This window comes from Schistocerca gregaria, chromosome 1 (assembly GCF_023897955.1).
Source record: "Schistocerca gregaria isolate iqSchGreg1 chromosome 1, iqSchGreg1.2, whole genome shotgun sequence".
Lineage (NCBI taxonomy): Eukaryota > Metazoa > Arthropoda > Insecta > Orthoptera > Acrididae > Schistocerca > Schistocerca gregaria.
In genome coordinates, this window is record NC_064920.1 from 348,274,512 (window position 1) to 348,297,786 (window position 23,275).

The 23,275-nt window shown below is 45.0% G+C and overlaps 1 protein-coding gene across 1 annotated transcript in view; it reads right to left on the minus strand.

Annotated features, from left to right (window-relative positions):
* Positions 1-7,549: 7,549 nt before the first annotated feature.
* LOC126345132 (uncharacterized) overlaps positions 7,550-23,275 on the minus strand; it is a 32,649-nt gene continuing 16,923 nt past the window's right edge. The window contains exon 3 of the mRNA XM_050002077.1: positions 7,550-7,904. Coding sequence (XP_049858034.1) covers positions 7,853-7,904 — 52 coding nt within the window. The 3' untranslated portion in view covers positions 7,550-7,852. The remainder of the gene's footprint in view (positions 7,905-23,275) is intronic.

The window sequence follows — 23,275 nt, forward strand, 5'->3', positions numbered from 1 at the left end:
GTTTCCTACACAGCTCGTCAAGGCGATACTCTGGTAACTACTGGGACATGTGTTGTCCTTTCCTGGTTTGAGGAGAAGGATTAGAATTGCCTCCCTCCACAAGTTGGGGAAGATACCAGTATGCCATATTAGATTAAAATACTCGAGGAAGATTTCCTTTGACGCCGCTGGCAGATGTCGAGGCGTGCAGTACTGGATGTGATCGTGACCAGGTTCAGTGACAGAAGTGTCAGTCAGTGCCGATTCGAGCTCACACATGGAGAAAGGGCAGTTGTAGGCCTCAGAACTACTCGACCTAAAGTCCAACTTTTCCCTCTCGACAGTCGCACGGTAGCAACGAAACGCTGGATCCTGGCTTGCATTGGCAGTAGTTTGTGCAAAATGCTCGGCCAACGCCTAAGCAATGTTTCTAGGTGCCGTTTCGAGGCACCCCTGTTACTTGTCTCTCTTTGCCAGGATGACTACGTTGAGAAATAAATATGTAGATATGTAGAATAAAAATGGAGACTGTTAATAATGTTCATTTTACTGAAAAAGTATGTAACTTTTCACATAAAAAATTCGGAGGCCCTACTTTTCAGGACTCCCTCGTTTTAGGGCAGTTTTGTGAACTATTTAAAAAAGGACTAATACACGTACGGAAAAATAGCTACACCAAAAATCAATTAATATAGAGAAATGAAATTTCAGGAGTCTATTTTTCTGGGTATCATATTCAAGTGACTAACACTGCAAGAGTACAGGCTAATGAAGAGACAAGTCATTGCAAATGTGAAACGCTGGTACATTAATAGCGTGCGTAACCACCAGCATGTTGAATGCAAACATGCTTTCGTTGTGTTGTACAGGTGTACACCCCGAAAACATCGCACAAATCTTCTCCGGCGTGACCTACGGCCTTCACACACTGCAGGTCATACGTCTGACTGGGCTATTGTTGCACTTGCCGCCTTGCATCCTCCACAAAGACGAAAACTCGCGATTTGTCAACCACACCTCACGCTTCCAGTCGGAGTGCTGTCTGGCTTACTGAAGACGTCGAGCAGCTTTCAAAATGGTTCAAATGGCTCTGAGCACTATGAGACTTAACATCTGCGGTCATCAGTCCCCTAGAACTCAGAACTACTTAAACCTAACTAACCTAAGGACATCACACACATCCATGCCCGAGGCAGGACTTGAACCTGCGACCGTAGCAGTCGCGCAGTTCCGGACTGAGCGCCTAGAACCGCGAGACCACCGCGGCCGGCTCGTGCAGCCTTAAGATTCGCAGTGAGCAGCAGGCATTCGTGAGGTACGCAGCTCCAGATGTCCACAGTTCTCTTCGCAATGTTCACTTGGACACTGCATGAGAAGTGCAAGAATTTATTGACAGCAGCAATTCTAGGCGGGTATGAACCCGCTTACCATTGACAAGACGTGACTCTTGTTCCAGTCCCTGGCAGTTACAATCTTTTTACAGTCACTGTTCTTATGCCGTGTTATATGGCTGCTACTGGTACACCATTCCTTGCAGACAGGTTGTACCGTGTACGTTGACACAACAACAACAACCACCATCAGGCAACTCCATTCACAATGTAGTCGTATGTATGTCCAAAGACGATGGCACCTTTCTGTCATTCAGTCACGCCTCCAGGTATTATATATACACACACACACACACACACACACACACACACACATACACACGCACGCACGCACGCACATTCACCCTCCCACTCACCCATACACACTCCCACACAAACACACATACACAAACGCACAAACCACTTCACTGCTACGACTTCTGTCAGACGTGGAAGGTCACAATATAGCTTAGTATCATTTCTGTATCATCTGCAACGCTCCAGAAAGCGGCATTGATGGGGGGTCACTCAGAGTGCTGTAGGGAAAGCGCCGAGCGCTGTAGGGGAAGTGTCATTATAAACTAAGCCTACGCTCACAGTTTTTGTAAATATTGAGTGGGGCGCCTCTGCCCACACTTGCATGTTGACTATTCAAAGGGATCTACTGTCACCTCTGCTTTCGTCTGTATCTAAAAAAAAATTCGGCCGAAAATGCAGCGATTTATTTTCGCCTGACTTGCTAACCATTTGTAACTTCCTGAGAAGCGTCGTAAGTGGCGAATTTTGAGTAAAACCTACACATTTCTCTGGAAGCCATGTCAAAATTGGCTTCTTTTCCGAAAGACCGCTGAGTTTACACAGTTCCACCTCACTAACATATTGTGCAGAAACAATTGCGGGAGTATTATGAAATAGTGGTTTATTAAGTTTATTACGTGAGGAAATGAGGAAAAGTAAAGTTAGTATCTCATGAAAAATCACTTTCACGGTACAAAAAAAACGTGTAATGTCTTCATACATGATGTTCCAACCCATAGCATTTCTCGTTTCACCAGATATCGATTGCCCTTAAAAATTACATTCTTTCACTAAGAAAGTCTGTAGTTATTGGAATAACACGATAGATAATGAAGTTTTTACATAATAAAGATATGGTGAAATGCTCTCCTCCGTGAGCTATCATTTGCCAAAATCTCATTTCTATACCTGAAACCGTTTGTGAAGTATGAGGAATGATGTGGATATTTCATTCAATGGCTTTATCGCTGGCCCGTCGATATCGCATATAAATACAGCACATAAATATGCAGAACTCGTAATATTTTTCAAACGCTGGACATAACGCAATCCCATGTCTCACAACAACAAAAATAGAAGAAAATGCCAGAAAATGCTGATGGCGGCTGTTAATGCGCATTCCTTCTTATGAGTGTAAAATCAGGCACTGTATTGAAACAACGACAAGGAAACATGTATTCCTAGGTACACTATCCTCTGGGTGCAACACTCTTCCTAACTACAAAAAAGGTACAACGTTACCTTCATAAACTCTTAATTATTAATAGTAGATGAGCGTTAACTATACATCAGATTACTTACTTACACCTTCATGCATTCGAAGTTGCAGAAAACGTCATTTAGATACCTTGGGCCAATCATGAGTGAAGAATTGGGCGCCTCACAGTACATTCAAAAGTGTCGGTTATAAAATTATCCTTACGATATGCCCGTCGTTGTTCTTTTGGCTTATAAAGGTTTTTCGTGGGTGACTGGGAAGAATTTCCTATCTTAAGAAATCACAAGGAATTAAATGCACGTTTTGTGTTGCAGTTGGGTTTAACATTTTTAATTATTACATAATTTGTAATTCTCGGTATTTGTAAGGCCATTGATAGTCTCTTTAGGAAGCTAAAACTATTGGTTTCAGTGGTACTGTATACATAACTCTTTCACGGTATTTTTCGACGTTGCTAATTTTTCGCTTTTCTCATAAAATAATATTAAGTATAAACATAAAACTACTATGAAAAACAACCTGTACAAGGAAATAAGGGATTTTACATTTTGTTTATCTTTTCTCAAAAAATAGCGCTCAGCACGTATGTAATACTGCTATCAAAAACAATCTCTACAAAGGATTCAGAATTTTAATGGAAATGCGAAAAGAGTCATATTTATTGGGATATATTTGTCTATCAAACTTACAATGTATATTATAGATTTTGTGATTAACATGGTAAAGTTTAACACAGTACTCTCATGCATTTCGGAAAGAACACACTGTTGATTATCCACATCAATACGAAATACTTTCTAAATTTATTCGCTGCCTGACAAATCTTTCACATCAGCTTTATTATCTATAGAGCTACTACCCAAAAGTGACATATGAGAATTTGTGACTGACCAGGACTCGAACCCCATCCTGCACAAATTTTCATACGCCGCTGTTGTATAGTAGAGCTTTAAGAAACACAGCTGACGTCAAGGAATTCACAGACAACGAATAAATTCCGAAAGTTTAAAGATGTACTAAACATCGTTCAGTTGGACAACTCTGTCTACTCCGTAGAATAGTATATCCACGCTAACTATTAAAATTAGTGTATTCGGTCATTATTGTTGTTGTGGTCTTCAGTCCAGAGACTGGTTTGATGCAGCTCTCCGTACTATTCTATCCTGTGCAAGCTTCTTCATCTCCCCGTACCTACTGCAACCTACATCCTTCTAAATCTGTTTAGTGTATTCATCTCTTGGTCTCCCTGTACAATTTTTAGGGCTGTGCTCACGAGCGTGCATGACCTCGTCGTAAACCAGATCCTGCAAACTTTAAGTTGAGTGCATTTGGATTCAAGTAGAGAAACCTCCACCATTGTGAGACCTTGTGATTCTCCAGTGGCTTTGGTTCGTGTTGCTGCTCATAGTGTTGCCGAGGTGAAGAGCAGCGAGTGGAGTGCTTGGGGAAGGCGGATCTGATTAGCTTTCCTGGACTTCTAATTACTATTTATTGCTTTCAGTTTGTTACTATTTCTTAAGTTCAACCAGCGGTATTTTTCCTGCCTTGTGGCGGCTAACACCCCACTTACCTGCCCAGGGGTTAATGTATGTAACGGCAGCGTACGTTCCTTCGCCTTGCCGCTGCTGTCCGGTGAGGCGTGTAGTTTTGAGAGCTTTCTTGATTGTAGGTTGGTTGGCGATTCTTCTATTCTGGTGGTAGTGATTCCTTTCTCGTTCCGGGCGCTCTAAGCGCATTATTCTGCGGACGGAGTCCAGACTGCCATGCCAGTTCCAGCTTTGGCGTATTTTTTACATCCTTGCATTTGGTTTATTGGACGTCAGGTAGCCTCAGCAAGATTATCATTAGTCATTCGTTAGACTGCCACTAGTCTGAGTTACCATCTTGTGAAGTGAATGCAGCTCTTGGCTGCCTATCTCATCGCTCGTGAAAGTGTTTTTTGCCGGTCCTACTCAGATGTCGATTCATGGTGCACCGTCTGTGACTGGCCCTTGTGTTTTATTATTGTATTTGCTGTTTTATTGTATGTTTCTAAAACTTTTTATATAATTGACATTGTTGGCGTTACAGCAGGTTTAAATGATTGTGCTACCAAGTTCACCAGTATTTTGTCTCACCTGTTTGGTGATCAGTAGTTTGTTCTTTTAAATTAACCTTTGCTGTTGTATTTGCTGTTTTACTGTATGTTTTTTAAATTTTTTTGTACAGTTGCCATTCTTGGCTTTACAGCAGGCTTAAATAGTTGTGCTACCAAGTTTACCGTCATTTTGTCTCACCCATTTGGTGATCAGTTGCCTGTCTTTTTAAATTAACCTTTGCTATTGCTTTGCCGTTTTACAGTGTGTTTGTTTGTTAATTTTTGTATAACTGCCGTTCTTGGCGTTAAAGACCTTCCGCCGTGACTGTGGTTACTTGCCTTAAAATTCTAATTGGGATCACATTGGCTTGTTTTCAAAACATTTTTTGCTGTGTCTGTATTTATATTTGGTAAATTATAATGCACTGACAGCACTATTAATTACACTGTTGTTTATTCTTTCATTAATAATGTGTGATATCTTTATTTATTGCTCAGTCTGGAATTACCGTTTTAAAATAAATGTGTGTATTTGCAAAAGGGAAGCAATAGTAACTGATTACAGCCTCGTCCACAATCATAACCGAATCCTGCCTTCCTTAACTACCAGGTTTCACTGTTCTCTTGAAATACAATACTCAGCATCAACAACAGTAGAAGCTCATCTGAAACTCCAACTACTCGTTGGTCCATACGATAATGGTGACTGCTGTCACTGAGGTTTCGAATTGGGGTTAGCTCTTGTATACTCAGCACTATATTGACCTCAGTGTGAGTGCACTGCTATTGTCGAGAGAGAGGCGTGGTCTTCTGGAGAGCCATTCATACGTCGCTGGAGATTGCATCGAGCCCTCTCTAATGTCTGTGGTATAGATTCACTTTGCCGACGTTGATGTGTCACAGAAATCATTGGAAGATACCATACTATAAACAGTTTGCATTTTATCTCGACACCTTTTCGGCCATCACTACTTATTTTTCAGCGCACCTCATCTACTACTTTAATCTTTCCTTTCCTAATATAATTCCATCAGTGTCACCTTATTTTATTTGACTACACACCACTGCCCTTTAGAACTATAATGAAGGTAGTCACTTCAGTCTCTTGCATCGAGGTGGTGAGGTTGCACAACATTTAAGCACTACAGCCGCATTCAGAAGGACGGCAGTTCACGTCCCCATTCGGACCTCCGGTTACAGTTCTCCATGATCTTCCTGAATCACTCTTTGTAAATTCTCGGGTGGTTCTTTTCAAGATGACGTGGTGAAAATCGTGTTCCATTTTTTCGAAATCCACCTTCAATAACCTTGTCATCAAGGAGACAAGCTTCCTTCTCTCTCTCTCTCTCTCTCTCTCTCTCTCTCTCTCTCTCTCTCTCTCTCCCTGCCTCCCCCTATCTATTTACGTCATTAGACCTAGATAAAATGTTCATCGTTGACTTCTTTCCATATGACAGGTATGTAATAAATGATGAAAAGTAATGTCTTAATCTGGTGTCGCATTATTCTTTCGAATAGTTCCCCGTTCGATAGCAATACATTAAGTAGCCTACATTAACTGGCTCATGTAAGGTCTTTACATTGTTTCATCGAGCCCGAGAGATTGTTGAGCCGTCTGATCTGAACGGTTTTCTTCTTGTTGCCCTCATTACTCCTGTGGCAAAGAAGTGTGGGTGTGACAGTTTTATTGTATCTGACTGCGATGTCTGCGTATAGAGTGTTGTGAAACGTTTCTATTGTTGATGAGAAAATGCTTTAAATGGCTCTGAGCATTATGGTACTTAACTTCTGAGGGCATCAGTCCCCTAGAACTTAGAACTACTTAAACCTAACTAACCTAAAGACATCACACACATCCATGCCCAAGGCAGGAGACGAACCTGCGGCCGTAGCGGTCGCGCGGTTCCAGACTGTAGCGCCTAGAACCGCCACACCGGCCGGCTTGATGAGAAAAGAGAGAGGGCAGAACACAGTGTCGGTCCATACCCTATGTCTCTCTCGAACAACAAGAAGAAAAAAGAGCCTGCGAAAAACTTTTGGGAATTGGCCAAGGATAATGTTGCAGCGTCTAGTGATGTGAAAAGATACGAGGGCACCTTTCGTTCCCTCACGCTCAGGTATTGACGACGAAGAATTCTTCCCTTGCCAGGATTCTAATTGGCTGCCATACACATTATATTTCTCAGTTTGGAGCCATAACACGTTGGTGTTGAACTTGTCTCTCATATGTTTGGCTCGTCGAATAATGCAACATGAGAACTGTGTTACACGTAACGTAGAGTTTTTTTTTTTTTTTTGTGGTTAAATAACATGTACGTGTAAGTGTCACCGACTGATGAGACCGATGAGGCCTCGTGAACTTACTGAAAATTGTAATCTGCTGATGGACTGTCTCTGTTACTTCTCCTGTTTCGCAGAGGCTCTTTGGCGACGCTGTGGCACTGACAGCACACGTGAGCGGAGACGAGCTGGTAGCAGTTGAGGGTTTGCGTGCGGCGCGTTCACGTGGCTCCATAATGAGTTTTAGCTTATTATAAATTATGTACTCTGGGAGATAAAGCCACAGGCACGTGGGATGCCACACAGGGAGACAAACCAGTAAGTGAGTGAGTTTTAAATTGTTTTATTAAAAAACAAAAAACGTACGGTTGCAGCCGTAAAGCAGAGCAGGCAGTATAAATATCGGTATAAATAACAATACGGAATGTCCATATGTTTTGCGTTACAAAACAATAAATATATGACAGAAACGTCAGGCTTTGACAGAGCTCATCCTTGAGACGGCAGTTAGCGATGTAGAGTGACAGACGGGACGTCGTGTGGAGTGAAGAGGTCGGCCAGAGGCGTGCTGCGTCCAGCCGCGCCACAGCCGCAGCAGGGTGGCGGCTCCCGCTGCCCGCCACTCCCTGCCTACAGGCGCCGAAGCAGAGGCAGCAGCAGGTGCGACAGGCGCAGCTTACCCCTGAAATACCACAACCGCCACGTGTCATGACAGTCGGCAGGAACGCAAATACCAAACAAAGGTTTTCCTCGGCTTCTATACATGTAACTCTTTATCTATGTACACTACTGGCCATTAAAATTGCTACACCACGAAGATGACGTGCTACAGACGCGAAATTTAACCGACAGGAAGAAGATGCTGTGATATGCAAATGATTACCTTTTCAGAGCATTCGCACAAGGTTGATGAAAGACATCTACAACGTGCTGACACGAGGAAAGTTTCCAACTGATTTCTCATACACCAACAGCAGTTGACAGGCCTTTCCTAGTGAAACGCTGTTGTGATGCCTCGTGGAAGGAGGAGAAATGCCTACCATCACGTTTCCGACTTTGATAAAGGTCGGATTGTAGCCTATCGCGATTCCAGTATACTGTATCACGACATTGTTGATCGCGTTGGTCGAGATCCAATGAATGTTAGCAGATTATGGAATCTGTGGGTTCAGGAGGGTAATACGGAACGCCGTGCTGGATTCCAACGGCCTCGTATCACTAGCAGTCGAGATCACAGGCATCTTATCCGCATGGCTGTAACGGATCGTGCAGCCACATCTCGATCGTCGAGTCAACAGATGGGGACGTTTGCAAGACAACGTTTGCAGCAGCATGGACTGTCACCTCGGAGACCCTGGCTGCGGTTATCCTTGACGCTGCATCACAGACAGGAGCCCCTGCGATGTTGTACTCAACGACGAATGGCAAAACGTCATTTTTTCGGATGAATCCAGGTTCTGTTTACAGCACCAACATGGTCGCATCCGTGTTTGGCGACATGGCGGTGAACGCACATTGGAAGCGTGTATCCGTCATCGCCATACTGGCGTATCACCCGGCATGATGGTATAGGGTGCCATTGGTTACACGTCTCGGTCACCTCTTCTTTGCATTGACGGCACTTTTAACAGTGGACGTTACATTTCAGATGTGTTACTACTAGTGCCTCTACCCTTCATTCCATCCCTTCGAAATCCTACATTTCAGCAGGATAATGCGTGGCCGAGCAACTGGCTCGTCACAATACGCCAGTCACTACTCTTCATGAACTGTGGTATCGTGTTGAAGCTGCATGGGCAGCTGTACCTATACACGGCATCCAAGCTCTGTGTGACTCAAGGCCCAGGCGTATCAAGGCCGTTATTACGGCCAAAGCTGGTTGATCTGGGCACTGACTTCTCAGGATCTATGCATCCAAATTGCGTCAAAATGTAATCACATGTCAGTTCTAGTATAATATATTTGTCCAATGAATACCCGTTTATCATCTGCATTTCTTCTTGGTGTAGCAATTTTAATGGCCAGTAGTGCACACTTTTGATGATCTAGATTTCTCGCCAGGGGAAGTCCGTAGAGGTAAACCCTGAAATGTTCACTAATAGAATAGATGTAGCTACAACTTCGTGTGCATTTTTACGTGTACCAGAAGGGAGTCTAACATAAGTGATTAAGTAAAAAAGAAAAAAAAATACTTGAAACGCCAGTCCTTTCATCCGAGTAAAGTTTCGGAACTATTTTAGGAAGTTTGGAAAGTAGAAGATGAGGTACTGGAGGGTTATGGCGGAAGTAAGAGTGCCGTGATTTGTGCTTAGGTAGCTCAGTCGATAGAGCACTAGTCTGTGCAAGGAGAAGGCTCCTTGTTCGAGTCTCCGTCCGGTATATACTTTGCATCTGCCAAGAAGTTTCATATTTCAAAAATTCACTTTAAAAAAGCTCCTTCTTCTATTTTTAATCCACGGCTTCTTTTGCAATAGCCTTTTTCATATTTTCTCCGTCTGTGACCAATCTCTTCAGATGATAGTAGTTCCTGCATCGTTTAACGTTCATCAGTTTTCAGTGTTTCAATCAAATGAAACCACCTGGTTGCACAGAACTTTCCAAATCTCAAACGTCTACACTATGTGATCAAAAGTACCCGGACACATGGCTGAAAATGACTTACAAGTTCGTGGTGTCCTCCATGGGTAATGCTGGAATTCAATATGATGTTGGTCCACCCTTAGCCTTGATCACAGCTTCCACTCTCGCAGGCATACGTTCAGTCAGCTGTTGGAAGGTTTCTTGGGAAATGGCACCCCATTAATTACGAAGTGCTGCTCTGAGGAGAGGTACCGATGTCGGTTGGTGAGGCCTGGCAGGAAGTCAGCGTTACAGAATATCCCAAAGGTGTTCAGTAGGATTCAAGTGAGGACTCTGTGCAGGCCAGTCCATTACAGTGACGTTATTGTCGTGTAACCGCTCCGCCATAGGCCGTGCCTTATGAACAGGTGTTCGATCGTGTTGAAAGATGCAATCGCCATCCCCGAATCGCTCTTCAACAGTGGGAAGGAAGAAGATGCTTGAAACATCAATACTGCTATGATACTGCCACGCAAAACAATAAGGGGTGCAAGTTCCCTCCATGAAAAACACGATCACACCATAACACCATTGCCTCCGAATTTTACTGTTGGCACTACACACGCTGGTAGATGACGTTCACCCGGCATTCGCCAAATGCACACCCTGTCATCGGCTCGCCACATTGTGTACCGTGATTCGTCACTTCACACAACGTTTGTCCACTGTTCAATCGTCTGACGTTTAAGCTCCTTACACAAAGCGAGCAGTCGTCTGTCATTTACCGGCGTGATGTGTGGCTTATGAGCAGCCGCTCGACTTTGAAATCCAAGTTTTTTCACCTCCCGTCTAACTGTCATAGTACTTGCAGTGGATACTGATGTTGTTTGGAATTTCTGTGTAATGGTATGAATGGCTGTCTGCCTGTTACACATTACGACCGTCGTGTCGGCGGTCTCTGTCAGTCAACAGACTAGGTCAGCCTGTATGCTTTTGTGCTGTACGTGTCCCTTCACGTTTCCACTTCACTGACACTTCGGAAACAGTGGACCTAGGGATGGTTAGGAGTGTGAAAATCTCGCGTAAAGACGTATGACACAAGTGACACTCAATCACTTGACCACGTTCGAAGTCCGTGAGTTCCGCGGAGCTCCGCATTCTGCTCTCTCACGATGTCTAATGACTAATGAGTTCGCTGATATGGAGTACCTGGCAGTATGTGGCAGCAGAATGCACCTAATATGAAAAACGTATGTTTAGTGGGGATGTGCGGATACTTTCGATCACATAGTATATGATGTATATATGTAGTCCGAACAAGGAACGAAAATTTGTACCAAGGCCGGGCTTCGAGCCCGAGTCTCCTACTCAGCAGGCAGATGCGCTACCCGCTATACCACAGTGGCACAGCGGCTTTGCATAACTCCACACACAGCTGTATCACTACGCCCTCCTCAGTCCAAATGTAGTGGGAATTCCAAGCAGGCTGAGGTGCGAATGGGAATTTGGACTGAGGATGGAGGCGTGTTAGGGCAGTCCGTGCAGTTGTGCAAAGCCAGTGTGCCAGGATGGTGTAGTGCTTAGACCATCTCCCTAGTGAGTAGGAGACCCGGGTTCGAATCCCAGCCTCGATACAAATTTTCATCCGTCACTTCACCCTTCATATATACACCAACTTTTCAGTGTAATACATCTCCAACACAACTTGTGTTTTAATTTTATAACTTAGAATATGAGCTATCGCATTTTCTCGCTTCTTTCATATTATGGACTCTCTAGATCTAGTATTATTCCCATCCATCTAAGCTGTTCTTAATTTTATTTGAAACCTTCTTGCCAGTAGATAGGAGGCAAGTTGTTGGACATCAACTCCTCATCACGGAACGTGGAGGTCGGAGGTCTGGCCGCTCTCGAAAACAGGATAGTTAGCAATCAGTGCCAGATCTGACGACATATTAAAATGCTGGTGCAGCATCAAGTGTTCCGGAGCACGCAGTTCATCTCACATTATTGAACGTGGGACTCCGCAAAAAATTACGTCTACATGTTCCCACGATGACCCGATGACATCGTCACTGATGCCTGCAGCGGGCACGTTCTCATCAAGAGAGAACCGTGGAGCAGCTGCTGGTCGAATGAATCACGTTTCGGGTACGAGTACGCCGCCAGCCAGAAGAACGCCTGCTCGAAACGTGCACCGTGCCACGTACTCACACCCAGACTTCCAGATGTCAGATACCTAGATTGTAACCAGATGTTGCATGCCGATTGAGTATCGACCAAAACACCGATTTAGTCCAGTAGAACGAAAGGACGATGGTTCAATCCCGCGCCCGGCCATTCTGATTTAGGTTTTCCGTGATTTCCCTAAATTTCTCCAGGCAAATGCCGGGATGGTTCCTTTGAAAGCACACGGCCGACTTCCTTTCCCATCCTTACCTAATCCTAAGAGAGCGATAACCTCGCTGTTTGGTCTCTTCCCCCAACCAACCAGTAGAACATGCGTCAAAGGTAATTGAAAGTAATACCAGAATTACGGATACAGGAAAAGCTTATCAGTGAGTGATTATCTTGTAGATCTCGTGTGGGTGAGTTGATAGAGCTTGAGGTAGTCGTCCCAACCTCACTGGTGACTTTTATAACTGTTTACACGTGATACTATTATACAGGGGAACATTTCCCTGACATGTGAAAGGGCTTTTCTGAGTTTGTAGCAATGTTGTTTTGGCAACCTGTGGTCGCTTCATTAGGAAAGTAGTAAACATATAGAATATATTTGTGTAGATAGGTGTGGTGTTCTGTCCGACACGGGCGATAGAACAGAGACCACTCTTGATGGAGCAGCTAGTGTATTTGCAGCGTCACACAATAAACGCAAACAATCGCAAGAGTAGAATATACCGAGTGAAATGGCGCAGAGGTTAGCACAGTGGACTCGCATTCGGGAGGACGACGGTTCACTTCCGAGTCTGGCCATCCTGATATTAGATTTTCAGTGATTTTCATAAGTCACTTCAGGCGAATGCCGTGATAGATCCTTCTTAAGGGCACGGCCGACTTTCTTCCCCATCCTCCCCTAACCGGATGGGACCGATGACCTAGCTGTTTGGTCCCCTCCCCCGAATCAACCAAGCAACCAAATAACAAACAGTAGAATAAAGAAACAACTGCATCACACATGAGGAAGTATTAATAGACCCACGTAACAATATCACACACAACACAGTAAAAAAATTGTTTCCACTGGGATTTTAACCCACGACCATTGGTGCGCGTTACAGACTTCCGCTCGGATAGTATACGTAATAGCTCTCACAGTTATGCTTTTCTTGTGCTCCTTAATTCTAGTGTCAATTTTAATTATCGTTTACGCATGTTCTACCGGACGACAGCACATAGTACGGACTAAATCAGAGTTTTGGTTGATATTCTATCGGCATACAACGTTTGGCACCGATCTCAGTGTCTGAGATCTGGAGGTTTGGATGTCAGGCTAGTGAGGGTGGTTCTCCTGGGCTTCCATGGGGCCTGCGCCAGTAATCACGACAGCTGTGGACTACGAGAAAGTTGTTACGTTATTGCAGACCAACTGCATTCTCTCATGCTTGAGGTCTGTCTCGACGCGATAGCTCTTTCCAGCCGGATAATTGCCCGTGTCACAAGGCCAGATTAGTGATACAGTGATCTAGTGTCATGGCAGCAAATTCGTCTCGTCTAAACCCGAGGCAACATACATGGGACGCAATCGGGCACCAGCTCCGCGCCCTTAAACCACTGATGCGTTATTTACGGGAACTGCCTGACCAGTGCCTTCCGGCACGTACCTGTGGAAAATTGTCGAAGACTTGTCGAATACATGCCATGCATAATCGCTGCTGTGTTGCGTTCCAGACGTGGTCCTCCACGATATTAAGTGGGCTGTCGTAATGATTTCCCTCATCGGCATAGACAGGGTATGTAATGAATTAACCTCGGTTCCTTCTTGTATAATTCAAGATACTGGTACAGGTTTTCAGCAAAAGATAGCACATAAAAGAGTAAAACGACGAAGTGCGTTGTCGGCGGTTGTAAGTTTTCTTATCTCTCTTGACAATGAAACATCTTTTCTGACATTCAAGAACACTTGAAATACGGAGTAAGTTAGCATAATGGTTATTAAAGTTTGTTTCTTAAAATTTTAGCAAAAAATGATGAGAAATACGCCAAATACGAACATCAGGACTGCTACCGTAGCCTGCCGCCTCCAAGAGGTCGCAAAAGATATCTTCTGACCAGCCACACAATAGGGAAACTACAATTAACATGGTGCATTCTACGTATCAGTATCACACAAAGCCAAAAGAGAAATTCTTTGAATATAACGCCACGCACTCACAGAGAAACGCAATTTAAGTTCGTCTGTTATAAATTCTGGATTTTTTGTGCAATGAGGCACATAGTAGCAGGCTGGCGAGCCCCTCATCATGCAACACCGCTTGATCGGATCCTATGACGCTACTCAAGTTATTAGAGTTTTCTTCTGTCCTTCATATCATTTTAAAATGTGAAAACCTTTGGACTGAACCTGTATTACAAAGTACAAGTTATCGTAATAGTCTGACGTAATGAAGCATTATGCTTACATAAACATATAGGTTCACTCACTGTTAGATTTCCTCGGTGTACGCTACCCACTAAAGTTTTGGAATCGTCTTCTTAAGACATCTTATCAACCACTGAGTCTGCTGTTTAAACTTTAGTGATGTACGAGGAGTACAACAGCTTCTCAGTTCCACGCGTATCGAAAAATATCCCATGCCGTTGGCAGGTTTTCCAAAGATTACATTTATTTTCCGTTTAATTCTCTGGAAACTTTGATACAAACATTTGACAAGCTTGCTCAATATTTGTTAGCTTGTTCGCTATACAACTACTTAAAGCTGCTGAAGACAGAAGTACATTCTACATAATAGGCGAAGTGAAAATGATCCGTCTTCATGGTCAGTTATTTGCTATTACTTGCGTTTCTAACACGCCGACCAGTTGTTTGAAAGCTTGCCGCTTCCTGAGATAACAGTCTTGTTTAAAGCCGTTCTGATAAAAAGTTAATTTGATTGATGACAGACTCAGAAAGGGAAACAGGCAGTAGTCTTTGAATAGGTTAGGAACTTGTGTGGTGGCTCAGTATGTAACAAAAAGATAAAAAAAGAGAATTAGAATTTAATCTCCAGTCGACGACGAAGTCATTAGAGGTGAAGTAAAAGCTGGGATTGGTCGCGTCCTTTCAAAGGAAAAATCCTGAAATTCACTTCAAGCGATTTAGGGAAATAGCGTGACCCCTAAATTAGGCTGGCTGAATAGTGGTTTGAACTACCATCCTGCATAAGACAAGTCCATCTAGCTGCTGCACCATCGTGCTCGGCTGAACAGGTCTCGTACTATTCGGAGCAACTGCTGCACATTAATATGCGACCTCAACATTTACTGGCAATCCAAGATCGTGTCTGATCAGGAGATGACGCCACTAGTGTCTGACATTTGAATTACACGGGCGCAGCTCAAGGCTTCAGCTCTACTCCTTCTTTCACGGTAAATTCCGCCCGCCTTAAAGCAACGGTTTCCAAGGTGAAGGGCGATCCCCTAGAACTGCGTGCAAAACACAATAAGTATGCAGTTTTCATACAACAGTTTTATTCTGTATTTTATTTGCGTACGTTGTGCAGTGGCTGCGACGCAAATGCTTGACGACGTACAATTTCTCGTTACTTCAGGTGCGTCGTTTTTGATAGAAAGTTCTCCTTCAGTATGATAAACTGCACTGAAAGTGTTGTAAAAAAAATGATAAATGGATCTGAGCACTATGGGACTTAACATAGGAGGTTATCAGTCCCCTAGAACTTAGAACCACTTAAACCTAACTAACCTAAGTACGTCACACACATCCATGCCCGAGGCAGGATTCGAACCTGCGACCGTAGCAGTCGCGCGGTTCCGGACTGAAGCGCCTAGAACCGCTTGGCCCCCGGGGCCGGCAAAAGTGTTGCGACCGCCCGCTTACTGATACGTTTCTGAAACGTAATACAGCAGCGACTCTGCGTGGCATGGTTCAAATGGCTCTAAGCACAAAGGGACTTAACATCTGAGGTTATCAGTCACTTAGACTTAGAACTACTTAAAGCTAACTAATCTAAGGACATCACACACATACATTCCCGAGGCAGGATTCGAATCCCAGCAGCGGAACGTTTCCGGACTGAAGTTCCTAGAACCGCTCGGCCACAGCGGCCGGCCTGCGTGGAAAGGATTCGTCCTTGTTAGGTTTCCTGAGGTATGTGGCAGTAGGTGCCGACCCACAGGGCACACAGTTCCCGTAAATTACGGACCGCTGGTCTGTGGACAGGAATCTAGAATCCAAGATGTTTTCCAGATCTGCTCCATCGAATTCAGATGAGCTGTGCTGTTGGCGACTACATCAACGCGACTTCCCTATCGAGCTGTTCGAATCACGGTAGCACGATTTTGGCTTCGTGATACAGACTGTTATCCTCCTGGAAGATTCCACCCCTTCCAGGGTAGACATCAAGCACGAAGGGAGGCAGTGATCAGCAATAATGTCCAGGAAACCCGTAGCTGTTATGATTCCTAGCAAGCCCAGACGAACATCTCTCTTACCACGCCGATCTGCTTACCTGACGCAGTGAATGTTTCGAGCATCGCTTCACCTGAATGACGGCGTATCCGCATACGGCCGTCGCCTCGGTCTAATAAGATACGTCATTCCTTCGACCAGATTAGTTTTCATTGATCCACGATCTTGTCTTTATGACCCAGTTTGCTCTGGAATCGTAACTGACAGTGTCGTTCTTTCAATATGAGGTGGTACAGTGCTCGTCTTGTACGGAGTCCCTTGTTCAACAACCTGCGTTGAATGGTGTGCTCCTAAACACCTGTGCTTGCACCAACATGGTACTCTGTCTTCATATCTGCCACTGCTCACCGAATATCCTGCTGTAGTAGGCGAAAAAGTTTCCGAAAAATGGTTCAAATGGCTCTGAGCACTATGCGAATTACATCTATAGTCATCAGTCCCCTAGAACTTAGAACTACTTAAACCTAACTAACCTAAGGACATCACACAACACCCAGTCATCACAAGGCAGAGAAAATCCCTGACCCCGCCGGGAATCGAGCCCGGCAACCCGGGCGCGGGAAGCGAGAACGCTACCGCACGACCTCGAACTGTGGACCAAGTTTCCGAGCTCTGTATTCTATGAAGAGGCGCGGATATCGAACATCTCGTCGCCTTGTCGTGGTGTCAACCGACCGGCTACACCGTTTCCGAAATGCTCTTTTCCAGACGCTTAGCCATAAAAAATTTTCATTTATCAAAGTTGCCTACTTCAATAGATTTCCCCATTTGCAGCCCGTATCGTCGAGAGAACGATGCCTATTCGTTTCTACTCCGCTTATACACTCCTGGGAATTGAAATAAGAACACCGTGAATTCATTGTCCCAGGAAGGGGAAACTTTATTGACACATTCCTGGGGTCAGATACATCACATGATCACACTGACAGAACCACAGGCACATAGACACAGGCAACAGAGCATGCACAATGTCGGCACTAGCACAGTGTATATCCACCTTCTCAGCAATGCAGGCTGCTATTCTCCCATGGAGACGATCGTAGAGATGCTGGATGTAGTCCTGTGGAACGGCTTGCCATGCCACTTCCACCTGGCGCCTCAGTTGGACCAGCGTTCGTGCTGGACGTGCAGACCGCGTGTGACGACGCTTCATCCAGTCCCAAACATGCTCAATGAGGGACAGATCGGGAGATCTTGCTGGCCAGGGTACCTAAAGCACGTTGGGTGGCACGGGTTACATGCGGACGTGCATTGTCCTGTTGGAACAGCAAGTTCCCTTGCCGGCCTAGGAATGGTAGAACGATGGGTTCGATGACGGTTTGGATGTACCGTGCACTATTTAGTGTCCCCTCGACGATCACCAGAGGTGTACGGCCAGTGTAGGAGATCGCTCCCCACACCATGATGCCGGGTGTTGGCCCTGTGTGCCTTAGTCGTATGCAGTCCTGATTGTGGCGCTCACCTGAACGGCGCCAAACACGCATACGACCATCATTGGCACCAAGGCAGAAGCGACTCTCATCGCTGAAGACGACACGTCTCCATTCGTCCCTCCATTCACGCCTGTCGCGACACCACTGGAGGCGGGCTGCACGATGTTGGGGCGTGAGCGGAAGACGGCCTAACGGTGTGCGGGACCGTAGCCCAGCTTCATGGAGACGGTTGCGAATGGTCCTCGCCGATACCCCAGGAGCAACAGTGTCCCTAATTTGCTGGGAAGTGGCGGTGCGGTCCCCTACGGCACTGCGTAGGATCCCACGGTCTTGGCGTGCATCCGTGCGTCGCTGCGGTCCGGTCCCAGGTCGACGGGCACGTGCACCTTCCGCCGACCACTGGCGACAACATCGATGTACTGTGGAGACCTCACGCCCCACGTGTTGAGCAATTCGGCGGTACGTCCACCCGGCCTCCCGCATGCCCACTATACGCCCTCGCTCAAAGTCCGTCAACTGCACATACGGTTCACGTCCACGCTGTCGCGGCATGCTACCAGTGTTAAAGACTGCGATGGAGCTCCGTATGCCACGGCAAACTGGCTGACACTGACGGCGGCGGTGCACAAATGCTGCGCAGCTAGCGCCATTCGACGGCCAACACCGCGGTTCCTGGTGTGTCCGCTGTGCCGTGCGTGTGATCATTGCTTGTACAGCTCTCTCGCAGTGTCCGGAGCAAGTATGGTGGGTCTGACACACCGGTGTCAATGTGTTCTTTTTTCCATTTCTAGGAGTGTGTATAGTGGGTCGGTGCAAAAGTTCGAAGCGTTTTTCCAAAGTTTAGTAAACACAATAGATCTGCGTAACACAGACTCGAGTCATCAATCATATACTCTCCTCCAGTGTTTACATCAATCTACCAACGTTCGGGGGTATCTTTCCGATTCCTCGACTGTAGAAATGACGTGCTTTCGAGGCGATGAACTCGTCGAGCCACGTTCAAACCCTTTTTCAACCGGAAAGGAAATTCCTTGAAGGTTGTACGATAGAGAGCGGAAAGGGTGAAAATCTGAGGGTACAAGATCAGGTGAGCAACGTCAGCAACCCATCTCCTATATAGTGACGGTCTAACAGAATGCAAACGGGCGTTATCGTGCAGTAGCGTCACTTCGCGCGGTCTTCCTGCCCGTTGTTCTTGGACTGCATCTGCAAGACGTCTCAGCTGTCGACAACAAATGTCAGCAGTGATGGCTACAGCTCAGGGAAACAATTCATATCGTACCACACCGTCACTGTTCCACCAGATGCATAACATTTTCTTTTGTGGATGCGCGCAGGTCTTTCTACAGGGAGTTCCGCTTTGTTTGGCCTTAACCATTCCTTTCTTTTCCTTATGTTAGTATACGGCCTTCATTTCTCGTGACCAGTAACGATACAGGATAGGAATGTGTCGGCGTTGTTCAAGAGCCAATCGACGACGAGCAAGGAGAGATGCACATATGTCCACCCACTAATTTTTATGCTTTTGGCTTAGTGCAACCGGTACCCATAAACCCGATTTTTGAACCTTCACCATTACACGAAAATGTCGCACAATAGTGGAGTGATCACAGTTCGCATATTTGCCAGCTCTCAAGTACACTGACGTGAATCATTGTGGACTAAAGCGCTTATACGATCTTCATCAAACCCCGAAAGTCTTCCTGAACGTGGAGTGTCACTAATGTCAAAACGATCCTCCTTAAGACAAGAAAAACATTTTCTTACTGTGCTCTCTCCAATGGTATTATCCTATACACGGCGCAAATGTTTCTGGCTGCCTCTACTAAACTCATACAGAAGAATACGTCGGAAACGTTCTGATTTCTTCACTTGGCACTCCATTTTCTAGCGTCCACACATCCATTCGCTATCTCCAAATGACAAAATGACAATATGTAAACTCAGATCGATAAATAAACCCATAACATCCGGAATACCAAAATGCAAAACAAATACACTACGAGCGTATGTACCAAACAATGCTTTCCTTAGGGTGTCACGTGCCCGCATCGCCAGCAGAGGCATGGAATTTCACGGTGGACAATTGTCGTAATGTATCCAACGGAAAGATTTAGGTGTTCCTTTTTCCCACGCGCCATTTGAGAGCGGAATGGTAGGGAAGCAGTATGAAAATGGTTCGATGAACCTCCTGCCAGGCACTTAAGTGTGAATTGCAGAGTAACCATGTAGATGTAGATGTAGAAATAATAAACATTGCAGTTAGTCAATAAGACTCAGTTAAGCGGATCGGGTGATCATGCCATCGAAACTAGAGGCTGAATAAAATAACGTTTTATTGTAGCTTTCTGGTGGCCATATCTCCCTTTCTCATGTAATTTCAAGCTGTTGAGCACCATCCGCTAAAATATACACAAACCATTTCCAGTTTGTAGCAGTCCATCATGCCCTTTCATGACACCATTGCATACAGTAGCGACGGCAGATTGGGGTCACTTGCATGGCAGGACTTTACTAGGGGCGCCTATTCATGGCATGTAGAAGACGCACAACAACATCCGAGAGGGACGAAACATCGATTTAGTCTCGATAAACAATTTGTGAATGACGTACAGAAATTAGCCGCTTTGCATGTCCAACGTGAATGGATCGATCCCCGTTACAAACATGGAAGCAGTTAACTAACTTCACGTCTACCACAATAGACACCAGACCGATATTTCATATGAAATAGAAATGTAGATTCAACAGGCACTCATGTAGGACAAGAGTGACATAAACCTGGAAAACAAGGACCAATCTGAGACATATCTTCTCTTATTTTATTTTATTATGACGATCATTTCTCCCTACGTAGGTGGGTGGCAACAAAATATTTTCGCATTCGGAAGAGAAAGTTGGTGACTGAAATTTCGTAAATAGATCTAGCCGCAAAGAAAACCGCCTTTGTTTCAGTGACTGCCACCCCATCTCGCGTATCATATCAGTGATACTCTCACCCCTACTGCGCGATAACACGGAACGAGCTGCCCTTCTTTGCACTTTTTCGATGTCCGCCGTCAGTCCTACCTGGTAAGGATCCAACACCGCAGCAATATTCCAGCAGAGGACGGACATGTGTAATGTAGGCTGTCTCTTTAGTGGATTTTTCACGTCTTCTAAGTGTTCTGCGAACAAAGCGCAGACTTTGTTTCGCCTTCCGCACAATATTATCTATGTGGTGTTTCCAATTTAACTTCCTCATAATTGTAATTCCTAGGTATTTAGTAGAATTGACAGCCCTTAGATTCGGATTTCTTTTAGTACCCGTGTGGGTGACCTTGCACTTTTCTTTGTTTAGTGCCAATTGCCACTTTTCGCACCATAAAGAAATTTTCTCAGATTATCACCTAGATCATTTATGCAAATCAGGAACAGCAGAGAGCCTATGACACTATCTTGCCGAACGGCAGATATCACTTCTGTTCTACTCGATGATTTACCGTCTGTCACTACGAACTGTGACCTCTCTGAGAGGAAATCACGAATCCAGTCACACAACTGAGACGCCAGTCACACAACTGAGACGATACTCCATATGCATGCAATTGGATTAATAGTCGCTTGTGAGGAACGGTATCAAAAGCCTTCTGGAAATCTAGGAATATGGAATCGGTCTGAGATCCCTTGTCGACAGCACTCATTACTTCATGGGAATAAAGAGCTAGCTGTGTTGCACAAGAACGATATTTTCTGAATCCGTATTGGTTATGTTTCAATAAGTCATTTTCTTCAAGGTGATTCATAATGTCAGAGTACAGTATATGCTCCAAAATCCTACTGCAAAATGAGGTAAGTGATATGGGTCTGTAATTCAGTGAGTTACTCCTATTTCCTTTCTTGAATATTGGCGTGACCTGTACTACTTTACAGTAGTAATGAACAGATCTTTCGTCAAGTAAGCGGTTGTAAATGATTGCTGAGAAAGGGGCTATTGTGTCTGCATACTCTGAAAGGAACCTGATTGGTATACCATCTGAACCGGAAGACTTGCCTTTCTTAAGTGATTTGAGTTGTTTCACAACACCTAAGGTATCTACTTTTATGTAACTCATGCTAACAGCTGTTCTGGTTTCAAATTCTGGAATATTCACTTCGTCTTCTTTCTCGAAGGAATTACGGAACACTGTATTCAGTAACTCCGCTTTAGTGGCACCATCATCGGTAACATTTCCGTCACTATCGCGCAGTGGCGGTATTGACTGTTTTTTTTGTACGTGACGACAATGGCTGGCCACTTTTAGTGACGAATCTAGTCTGTGTCGGCCACCAAACTTCAATTAAGCCAACTTCGTGGCTGACGCTCAGCGAGTGAAGTGGGAGAGGCTAGCCGGTAGCCAGTTGTTGTTCTTTCTCGAGCCCCATGTACCTGTTTTGCATGTACATGTAGAGGCTTGTCAACAACGGCTGCCTGCGCTCCGCTACACTTGTCTTTCCCGCATCACCCCACCGCTGCAGTCGTTCAATAACATATTTAGTTTATTCGAGCTTGGTGACGTCCTTGCATGTGTCTGATGGATCCGTGATGAGCGCCTCACTTCATTTGTACAGAGGCACGACCCAAAATCATCGCTAACGATTTGCCGGTCAGAGCAGCCATATGGTGACCTTCGAAATTTTAACCGCAACTGCAACAGTGCAGAGTTACTTGCAGACACCGTGTGGCTATGCATATTGCCTCCTGTGACTTTGGTTCCACAAGACAATTTTCAACAGGACAATGTACGGCAGTACACTACGAGGGCGTCGTGTGTTGCAGTATTATCGCATTCCCATTGTCCGCTACAACGGTACGTGTGGGATCCCCAAGGACGCCACTTGCAGCTATCTCGTAGATCCACTTGCGTCAAATACTGATGATTATGTCGCACGTTGTCATCGATATCACTATGCCCAGTCTGGTCCTATCTCGCACCCAATATACAGACAATAAAAGAGGTTCTAGTGTCTTACATTGTAAGTAAACATAAAAACTCTTATGAAAAACAGTCCGCTGTAACTAACAAGGGTGATTGAAAAATGGTTCAAATGGCTCTGAGCACTATGGGACTTAACATTTTAGGTCATCAGTCCCCTAGAACTTAGAACTACTTTAACCTAACTAACCTAAGGACATCACACACATCCATGCCCGAGGCAGGATTCGAACCTGCGACCGTAGCAGTCCCGCGGTTCCGGACTGCAGAGCCTAGAACCGCACGACCACCACGGCCGGCGTAACAAGGGTGAGTCAATAAATAAATCGCAAACGCCAGAATGCAGCATATTGCTATAAAGTTCACGCCTATACGTATCTAGATGGTGGCAGTACATATCAAGTGGAATGTAACCGATACACAGTATTCCGCAGCCAGTGGTTAATGATCTAAGGTCAGAACAGTATGGCAGATGTGC